The following is an 11,053-nucleotide window of genomic DNA, read 5'->3' as shown; positions in this document are numbered from 1 at the left end:
ATATATTCCCCAAATCGTTCAGCCCTAGTGCATACCTACACCCGGGTTCATTCTCATACAACTATCTTTAAAAAAAATTATGTGCAGCCACATAACTGGACATAAGCTGTACAGTTCGGAAACGCTACATGCAAATGTTTTGAAACGAATCAATTCTTATGCACACAATTTGATGCATGTATCCTGAGAATCGATTGTAATCGATGTATCGAGATATTTAAAGTTCATGTTCGCTCCATTGGAACCTCATTTGCCAGTAAAAAATATGATAATTGTTTTTTTACCCTTTTATCTGGTAACAAAACTGACACCTTTTTTACAAGGAGTCATGTTTGCATAGACCACAATACCTGCAGTCATAATGCAAACAAAAACATAACTCTGATAGAGTTGTAAAAAAGATGTCAGTTTTGTGGCCAGATAAAAGGGTAAAAAAACAATTATTCATGTTCACTGCTGCTACCGATTTGCAGTGCCCGGTCCAGTTCTGCTTCTAAATTCCATGAGTGCATCATGGCCTATTTTATACCTGCGTAAAGACGACTTCGACGCACTTGTCCTGGGAAGGTTTTCTTTATTAAGGGGCCACGTGCTCACATTCGGACGGGCGGAGACCCCCACTGCAACAGCCCCGAGTCTCCCGCGCATCTCCCTTTTATATACGGTCCGAGGCCACGCCCCCATTCCAGAACCTTCTCGATGGTTCTAGACCGCTCGCTCTACCAGCTGTCACCTGGCCACGATCCTATTCTCGATCATTCCCGTAGCCACCAGTCCATTCGCACTGCAGGCTGACTCTACTGTCATTACACTTGTGCGAGGTGCAATTTCAAGCCACGGCCATGGTGATGATACATCCTTTATCGCCTCCTATTTACAATGGAGCCTTGTGAAATTGCCTTGGTCTTGAGCTATGCAATGGCAATGCAAATGTTGATGTCCGTTAGTCATGAGGGCTTCTAGAGGGAGTTCTTGTACTTTTGATATTACTCCTCTGTCGATGGAGCGCTGACTACAGTGTGTTTACGATATGGTCCGTCCACAGTTTGGTTTGCAAGGCCAGAGTTGCACTGCTGTTGCTTGTGTCTTGAATTTACTATGAACAAAGGAGATGTGCCCATCGGCCTGTCGATGATCTGATGCGGTTGATGGGTCCCCCAGTGTCTTCGAGGAATGGCAAAGCCAGGAGGTGCGGTATGAACTATGAACTATTTTTATTTTACCAGGTAAGGACCACTGAGCTATATAGCTATTTTTGAGAAGCGACCTGACCGCAAGCGATAGCTCAACGAAGTGACTTATCGCGTGGAAATATATAGCAGCCAAATATTATAAATGCACGTTTCTAAATGTAGAGGGAAAAACCGGAGGACCTGGAGAAAAATCCATGGGACCATGGGGAAAACATGCAAACTCCAAAAATACAGGCGTCAGGGTCGGCATGAAACCCACAACCTCTTGTATACCATTCGAGGTAGTTAACATCTCGCTACCGCGATGTTCGGGCCTCGAATGAGGTGTTTATTCTTCACATTTGCGTTGTTCCACTGTGTTCGCCAGCGGTTTTTTTTTCTCCCAGACCTGGATGAGATTATAGGAATGTGGCAGCTGGTGTGGACCCTTGGTTTGTGTAGACACGGGGAGAGAATTGTCTTGATGAGCCTCTAGCTGAGAATAGGTTTTCCCCTTTTTTCTGGCAACAAAACAGGTGTTAAGATGTTAAAACACCAAACTGAAACCTTTTACAAGGAATCATGTCTGCATTAACCACAATGCTTGTGGTCAGAATGCAAACAAAAAAAACATAATCTGAAAATATATGTAATGTCCTTGAAACTGATTGGTCCACACCAGAGACAGCTTTTTTTTGTTTGCATTCTGACAACAAGCATTGTGGTTAATGCAGACATGATTCCTTGTAAAAGGTTTCAGTTTGGTGTTTTAACATCTTAACACAGCTGTTTTGTTGCCAGAAAAAAGGGGAAAACCTATTCTCATATCTTGGTACTGGCAAAGGAGGTCCCATGATGGAGCCTCTAGCTGCCCATGCACGTGCTCCAGCGTGTGTGGATTGACCTGGTCAGTACTGGTCAGGGACCAGGTCTGCCCTTGTAATGGAATTAACCTTTTTTTTTTACCACAGCTGATAAATGGGCCACTTCATCCAAAATGTCCCATTACCCACTGTAGTGTTAGAATATCGCAGTACAGTGGAGTCTGGATATAAGCAACATGTGTATGGATATGAGGAGAAGGCAAAGGGCAACTTCTGGTATAAGCACACGTTGCTTACATCCGTCTACTGTACATTCTAGCAGTTGCCTCGTTTGCTCTTCACTGTAGCAAATGAATTTGGCCTCAAGACAAAAGACTGCAGTTGTGACATCTGCAGTATATCCAACGTGAAGATTGTGAAGCGCTGCAGTTTTAACATGCTCATCTTGTTTGCATTAAACAGTTAGAAATGCGTGTCCACACGAAGCACATCTGACTCATAAGTTCTCATAAGCGTGCTCGATTGCATAATTTAAGAAATTAATCTGTTATACATTTAACCGTTCTGCTACTGGCTGCTTGGCACTTTCAGTCCTTGGCCCCTGTGCTAAGCAACTGTGTTAAATAAATATATTTCCAAGGGTATTCCATGAAGTAAAGAAACATGTAAAGAGTAATTTGAGAAAACATTTGTCCTAGTTTTGAAGCTTTCGTGACTGCAAGGATTCATACTCTTATGGTTTTTTTTTTCGTGACTTAACCGAAAAAACCTAGAAGTATAAAACATTTGTCCACATTAAACGACAAAATATATATCTAAAGAGTCACCCGCTACTAAAACGCAGTTGTCCCGGCCATCCATAAGCTTCCTAAACCAAGCATCATGGAAGATTTCTGGTTGGCCCCTAAGCCATGATTGCAGCACTGCTTGTGCAGCCTCATCACAGGTGAGCCGTCATCGATGTAGAAGCTTCTTTCAGAGGCCCGTCCAGATGGAATACCAAAGGGGGTTAGGTCTGGGCTGTTTGCGAGATGTCCCAGAACATCCCATCCGAGCATTGTCCATCAATCCCATTGTCGTATGCGAACAGCGCGTCGCGTGCTCCCCTTTCTCAATCTTCCACGCTGTGCTTCTGATGAATGTCAGCCTTCAATTTGTACTCCAACAAATCATAACATGGAGCACTGGTGGCATAGTCGATTTTCCTGGAAGGCGACTGTCATCGCACCCTGCATGTTCCCAATGGTCTTTCCAGGAGCCGATGGGAGTGTGAATGTTTTTGTTACTGGGTTATTTTACGTTCAGTGCTGTGGCGCTCATAATGACTCCAAAATGGGTTAGTCAGTGATGATGTGAGATTTAGGAACAGGGCCAATAAGGTTTTGCCTTGCGGTGTTTCGTTAAAATTTGTTTTGGTCACGTGTGGGTAAACAAGTGGATTCAATCTAGTTCTTAGGTTGTCGTGACTGCAATCACCCATACTCTTTACTTCTTTCGGTAATGTCACGTAGGTATGAAATAAAATAAATTAAAAAACAAAATAAAAATAAATAAAATCACGACGTTTCGCAAGAAACACAAGCTTCCGTCATCAGGTGGGACAGCCACAGCAAGAAACAAATTGCTGTCGTGGGCAAAATAGCTGCTTGTGACAAGAGATTATTTAAGATTTTAAGGTAAGAGGAGGAGCCAGGGAGGAGAGTGGATTCAGAAAGGGGTGCATTATTTATTTGATGTGTAATTCATATTAGGATTGTGAAACGGGTGGTATTGCAAATGGTACATCGTGCTGGAACCAGACTTGGGCTTCCCCTTGGCCAATCCGCACTGATCACCGATGTGAAATATGGTCAAACAATCCCCGTAACCAACACGGCGCAGAAAGGCCTTGATCCAGTAGTGAACTGACACAAGGGCCAGACTACATGTATGTATTTATTCATAACAGAAAAGTACAATCGCTCAAAGACAAATACAATTGAAGTCGAGAGGATTTTTCATATTTTCTGCACCACGGTCCTGTAAAGGAAAACATAGTTAAACAATGTATCCTTGAAAAAAATATTTCTTTCAAAAATATGTCTGAATGTTATTATGCAACAATATTATGCATATCTACTGAGGAGACGGAGCGATAAAATACATGTATGTTGAACGTCTTTCGCACCGTACGCGAGCCAATCGTGCTAATTGGAGGAAATCAGCTCAAGGTGCGGGTGATGTGTGGAGGCGGATTTTGGAGAAGCCTTCATCCAGCAGTCGATTGTGGAGCACTTACAGACAGACCGTTTTATACAAATGTGTCCATTATTGTGAGCCAACAGTGTACCTCATTCAGATGTTTTCATGACAACAGGTGAAGGAATTTGAATGGAAGGGAGATCTTTGCTGCTGGGTGCATCTACATAAAAAAAAAACGTAATGGCATGAGCAATTCTCCAATGATGTACAAAGTGGCTATTTAACTTCTGGTCTTTGAATACAAACTGCCAGATGTTCTAATCTTTCCCCCTTGGCAGTCTACTTCTCAACGATCTCAGTTACGCCATGTAATATTTCAGAAAAAAAAAACACATTGTAGAAGATCAAATACGTGGTTCGCCAAACTGTGATATCATCGACAGAAAATAATTCTCAACCGAAAACACTTACCGATCTAGCACGATGGAGCTTATCCATGCCCAAAGTAGTTCCGCTTGAAGAGACATCACTTTTTCCTCGTTAACAAAGTCCCTTTTCAGAGGAGGACGGCGACAGGTTGAGACGGCTTAAACTGTGGTCAATAAGTTTACAGGCGCGGGAAGTGGATTCCGGGATCTCTGTTACGTTACCGCGTGGGATTCCTATTAATAAAGTGAGGAATGGGGACCTGTCGCCATTACCCGGTGATTAATGGACACGGCGCAAAGCGATTACGGCGGAGGGCTGGCCGGCACGTGGGGGCCGCCCCGTGGACACTCCCCCGTGAGCCCTCCAGTAATTTGTTTCAGGATTATGAGGCCGGCTGGAGATTGCCTGGGGATAAGTGGGCCCAGAGAGCTTCCCAAACAGATTTGTACGGCATCGAGGCCGCGCCTCGCGCTCAGCACCCTGTCCATCTCGCCGGGCGCATGATAAACGACGCGTCCTGTACCGCCGCGCTGCCGGGAAGAGGGGGGGGGGGCCCGCGTCCAGTTTCCCCGCCGATTTTTCCGCCTCCCCCATTACTCAGTTAATGAAACAAGTGGGGTCATTTATTGCGTGGCCCGGAGAGTTAGGAGACCTCTTCACATAATTAGGCTTTGGTCAATATCCACCAGTTGTTGACTATTGAGTCTGCACGGGGATAGCCTCGCTGCTGTGCCGCTGTAACTAGCCATCAAGTGCAAGGCTAATTGATCTCACCAGATAATTTCTTGAACAGACACGGGACACTGCTGTTTTCTTGCCAAGCACAAATTGTGCCTCTACTACTGGATTGCCCACAGGCTAACAAAATTCCGTGCTGGAACTTAAAAAGGAGAATTTCAATAGAGCATGTGCACACGGAATTGTGTGTTTTTTATATTCGGAAAAGTTTGTACAAAAAATGCGTAATGTGCACTTCAGTGTGACTTTCAATTACGTTGTTCAATTTGTGGCTAAATACCTGAATTCTGAGCATAATCGCTTCCCAAGGCAGAGGTTTTAAAACAAATAGCTGTATTAACGTATGTAACACACCTTGGGGCAAAGCGCTTCTATGTGTTTTCGGCTCGTACCGCGTGTTGTTCACCACAATGTCCGACGTTTCACTCCACATGCTGACAGCTCTTTCAGGAACTACATTAAGCAGTTCACATCACTCAGTGCAACCCGAAAACACGACGGCGAGCGACACAGCACGACCGCACAAAAACCTACGCGTTATTACACTTTGGTGTAACTTTTCACTATTTTTCTCGCTCAATTTTTACGCAAAGTACTTGAATGCGAAGACCCCGGGGGGGCCGGCCCAGGACACACGGTGGTGGGACGACGTCGCTCGGCTGGCCTGGGAACAACGCCTGGGAATTCCCCAGGAAGGGCGAAAGTCTATCGCCAGGGAAATGGAGATCTGGGCCACCCGACTCAACACGCAGCCGCCACGGATTGAGAAACGATCGAACGAACGAACCTGAACGTTGAGGACTATTGCTGGCTGCAGTCGAACTCATCACAGGAAAGTAAGATCTTAGGTAAACGGTGTGTGACAATACTCGTGGTCTCCTCTCCGTAGGCTTGTTGATGTCAGGCAACCTGGAACTGCAATACAGTTTGTGTTTTTGTTAATAAATTGTGTGGAACGATGAAATCCGCTCGTGCTGGGTGGATTATTACATGACAACATCAGAGATGGCGATAACTGGGGATGTTTTTCATATAGCAGTGGCATTGAGTAGAGCTACTGACAATGAACACATCTACCGCATTGAACAAAAAAAAACCTGTAATTTTGTGGATTTATTTATTTTCAAGTAACGTGACACCAAACAATGTTTACCTGACATTTTGGTGGCCAATGACAACGCGGCACAGGTCCATCTGTTGGATTCTTGGCAAATTCGCGCACGTGGTTGGGGCCGGACGTTCCTCGTCACCGGCAAAAACAGGAGGCACCGGAGCACGTAATGGCCACCAGTCTGTGGAGTCCATGGCTTGGCACGCAGAGCTGCCAGTTACGTTGATGGATTTTGACCTTTGCGCGTCTTTAGTATTAGACTTGTGAGGACAAAACAAACAAAAACAGCTGTAACTTCGCAACGATTGTCAACGCTGCCATTGCGGTGTGCCGTGTGAGGTAAACACATGGCAGCATGACGGCCATCATTGCGCTGTTAACAAATACCGTATTGCGTAAGCAAATGTGGACTTTTAATGTCACCGTTATTGCAATTACGTTTTCGAAATGCAATATTACCTTGCTTGTGTATCCATCTGTTGCAGGTTTATTATGCTGGCACATCAGAGGAGCACGTGTACGCGAAACCAGATGTGTTTGGTATTCTTTTCCTGGTTTGAAACGTAGTGACCTACAAGGAGGAAAAATATGAAATTGGGGGAGGGGGGAGGGGGGAAAGAAAATGTCAGGATATTTTTTTCTTCCCATTTTGGAATAAGCACTCTGATGTTTTGTAAAACTGCAGGGAAGACTCGTGAGGTGCGCACAGCCGCTGCGCTGGGACACCTGTCTGCCGAGGCAAGGAGAGGCTTCCGCAAGAAGAGGCCGGAATGCGTCTCGACAACACTCATGCACGCCGTGAGGAAGCCGGCGGTCCGCCGCCGCTCCGCCCCGAGAATCTTCAGCCTCCGGCTCCAAGTCGAGGTCCACTGCAAGAACAACATCCTGCATAATGCACGGGCATATTATGACTTTGAAACCCCCCGCCCACCTCCTACGCATTCAACAAGTAATGACTAATCCCATATCTGCATTTCCCATAAATATGCTAAATTCATCTTGATATGCAAATTATTTTGTCAAGGCGCTCTTCCCCCCTCCAGCCCAGCTTAAATATACGCTGCCAAGCGTGGTGGTGTTTCATTCAGACGCTGTCTTTCCGACAGCCCTGTTCTTCACCTGAGGACGGCTGCTTGCGTTGTGGCCGAAACGTCGTGAGAATTATTTTATTATGTTTTATTTTTATTATTATAGTATTTCCCTTCTACGTGACTTTATCGAAAGAACCAAGAAGAGAAACATGTAACAATAACGTTTGAGTCATAGAGGGTAACAAGAGCCTCGGGTGGGGTTGGGGGGGGTCCTAGACATCCAGGTTGCTGGGAACACAGTACGGTTGACTAATCACCGGGCCATCACTCCACCGTTTTGCTAAACTATTTGTTAAACACTGCTGCAAGTGAATAGAATGTCCAGCAAAATTATCAGCATCACCATTCACAAACATCATTTGCGAAATGTGATCACACTACACAGGATAATTGTTTTTTAACCCTTTTATCTGGCAACAAAACTGACACCTTTTTTTTACAAGGAGTCATGTTTGCATTGACCACAATACCTGCGGTCGGAATGCAAACAAAAAACACAACTCTGATAATGTATGCACTGTCCTTGAAATGTATTGGTCCACACCCGAGACGGCTTTTCTTAGAGCCTAGTCTCACATGGTGTTGGATCAGATGACGCCAAAAGGCGCAGGTATTGTGGTCAATGCAAACATGACTCCTTGTAAAAAAAAGGTGTCAGTTTTGTTGCCAGATGAAAGGGTAAAAAAACAATGATCATATTTTGCTACTGGCCAAGGAGGTTCCAATGGCACACTACACATGTTCAAACTTGTATACTCTTTTCGTGGACTACACTCTGGCAAATGGAGAATTGTATTCAATCTTAGCTGCCTGCTCCATGAACGTGCAACCAACCCAAAGTGTTAGAGAATGGCCCACGGAATCAGTTATCACAGAACTCCTTCTGAGATTCATTTTAACCTACAAATATCTAATGGGCCTTTTGATGAAACGTGAAACTGTATACAACTGCAAGCTCACCTCCATGCGGTGGTTATACAAGTTGCTTCGGACCCTCGAGACAATGAAACTTGTCTCTCCCGATGATCGCAGATTCTGTTCCATACGCTTGTTTTGGACTTGGACACGGTATTTGTGAACGAGGCAGGCCAGCCTCTCTCTCTGTAGCATGGTGTACTGCTCCATGGCATTCACAATCACCTTCGCAATCATGTGCACAACAGCATCAACAACCCCTGTAAAAATAAATACCTAACAGGATTATGTTTTTTTCAGGTTTCACAACAAGATACGTGAGTGCTTCTCTGATTAAAAGGTAAAGGTGCAGCCCTGCAATTGCTCGTTCACGCTACTGCTGGCGGAAGGGTCCTCCACTAAGGGAGCTCTAGAGAGTCCCTCTGGAGGGTATTTTTCCCACTCTTTTACACCGGCCAGACATATTGGAAGAGGTGGGAGTACGCACTTCTTACGTGAACCCAAACAATCTTAATTTCGTAGCGCGCGGCAATTGGTCGCGCAGCTTGACGTTAGAGTTGCAAGGAGGGAACGGGGTCAGTTGCCTAAAGCCGTGCCCCTTGCATCCGCGGGTCCCCCCCCCCCCCCCTTTTAACGGAGCTGGAAAACGCAAGTTGAAAATTTGCTCAGCAGGAGGTTACTCTTATCACAAAGGGCGCAATTACCTCTATGTAATAGGCTACTCTATCAGTGCACAAGACGACCACTGGCAGTGCTACAAAAACACACGAAGCACATTATCGGAGGCTTGCTAAGGTGCCGTTAATTGGCACCTGCAATTAATGAAGCAGATTTTATTATTTCAAAAAAGCATTTTCCGTCAACGCCATCCCATTCGGTGCATATATATATCCATAAGTGTTATTTAAATGATTTGCAAGAATTCCAGGGTTATATTTGACCACGTGCTCAACTGTTGTTGGTAACACTATCAGCGCTTGTAATGTCATCCAAAGGTTAATTAGGGCTATGTTAGAACCACCTTCACCTGCTTATCGGACGCACACAATCCCATGCACTCACCACCGTTGTTTATTTTCCACAATCTGCGTGGAATTAAGAAAACGCGCCCGCCCTTGTCATCGCCTCGTCCTGGTTCGGTGCAAGAAACTAGACTTAAGTTAGACAAAATCCACCACGATCAGAGTACGCTATTCCAGTGTGAAAATGATAAAAAAAAATGTAAATAAGAAATCTATACTTTGTTAATCCACTGCTGGATAATGTCTTTATCATTCCGTGTCGGTCTTGGGGCCCGTTTAACCATACTTCACCACTCTGGTCAGTGCAGCTTGGATCCCAGGACTGGATGTGATAACACATTCCTGCGGAGGGAGCTGGTAGGAACGTTGGGTTACTCGGTCAATGGCCAGGGTCAACGGCGGCGTGGTGTATTCCGCAAATATGCCCGACTGTGAGGGCGGGCACAAGCCGGCGTCTCCCCACCCAGCCCCTCTCCACCCTCCCCACCCTCCCCTCCCCACCCAGCCCCTCCCTCCCCACCCAGCCCCTCCCTGCACGACGGACACAATAATCCCCTGTGGGGTGCTGTAACCAGGAGGTTCCTACCAGTATCACCCGCCACTGATGATAGTTGTGGCCGGATATTAAACTCACTGCACCACCACTGCCCCTATATGTTTATGCTTGGCTAGTAATTACATAAATATGTAACCCCGTATGCCGTTCATAAAAATAGAAAAACAGTGTGCTTTGTCATTACATGGGCACTTTGCACTGTCATTTGCAAGCTACCTTGAGATGCCTTTTAAAAGTTGCTGCTGCAGACGGTTTATCATTCGGAGTGGAACATTTTAGGTAAAAGCAATTATACAAGGAAACTGTTCTGTCTCCACATATACATTTCTTGTTAATGAATTCAGCAATGCACGAGTTTATGTACTGCATCGCCCTTGGCATTCACTGAGGATTCATGGTTTATGTGGAGTACCCTTGCCAATGACATCTGGAATCCAACAGCATTTGCTTAGTTTAACACTGATTGGCCGTGTCGGGTGGTGGAGGGTTACGACACATTCATAAATAACGCGATCTAAACCCAAAAACGTTGATTATGAGCATTTTCTTAGCAAGCCTGACTTCGAATGGCAGGACCTCGAAGGTCGAAACCAGTGCAGAGTTTCCTTTTGTAAACAAATACGACTTGATAACATCGGACTGAAAAGGGTGATTGTTTAATGCATAGATGTATCATGGGCACGGAATGGAGCTTTGCTTGTTTATATTAGCAGGTTACATTTAATGTCATCAGATTTATTTTTCTTCCACTTAGGAGCCCATTGACAGCGCAAGCATCTTCCTGCATGGCGTGGCCTGGGAATTAAAGAACACATTTTGGTTTCACCTATCATCGCACTGGGTCGATAAAACGAGTACCACTTTGTCGGGGAAGGCAAAACTTGTTGTTCTGTGGAAAGCTCTGCTCTTGCCAGAGCAATGCGGAAATCCCATCGCAGGCTCAGGGCCGTAAACGGCGGCTGAGCGCTTCCTCAAATACGAATTTGATCAGGGAAGCACTTTGACTTTGCTCGA

At 45.3% G+C, this 11,053-nt stretch overlaps 1 protein-coding gene across 2 annotated transcripts; it reads right to left on the bottom strand.

The window, feature by feature from the left end:
* Positions 1-3,918: 3,918 nt before the first annotated feature.
* Positions 3,919-8,932, bottom strand: LOC144721936 (uncharacterized). 2 transcript variants are annotated; one of them, XM_078599897.1, is made up of 7 exons: positions 8,507-8,932; positions 7,182-7,324; positions 6,915-7,026; positions 6,498-6,715; positions 6,132-6,259; positions 4,326-4,397; positions 3,919-4,015 (listed from the first exon to the last, which is right to left on the bottom strand). In XM_078599897.1, the coding sequence occupies exons 1-6, from the start codon at positions 8,696-8,698 to the stop codon at positions 4,327-4,329; spliced, it is 864 nt and encodes a 287-aa protein (XP_078456023.1). In that variant the 5' UTR covers positions 8,699-8,932; the 3' UTR covers positions 3,919-4,015; position 4,326. The 2 variants fall into 2 exon arrangements, 1 of the variants encoding a protein (XP_078456023.1); XR_013585999.1 differs by lacking the exons at positions 6,132-6,259; positions 6,498-6,715; positions 6,915-7,026; positions 7,182-7,324; positions 8,507-8,932 and adding an exon at positions 4,649-5,087.
* Positions 8,933-11,053: the final 2,121 nt, after the last annotated feature.

Source organism: Lampetra planeri, chromosome 13 (genome assembly GCF_965212315.1).
Source record: "Lampetra planeri chromosome 13, kcLamPlan1.2.h2, whole genome shotgun sequence".
Lineage (NCBI taxonomy): Eukaryota > Metazoa > Chordata > Hyperoartia > Petromyzontiformes > Petromyzontidae > Lampetra > Lampetra planeri.
Note: the sequence above shows the minus strand (reverse complement) of the source record. Positions and strands in the feature narration are given on the sequence as shown.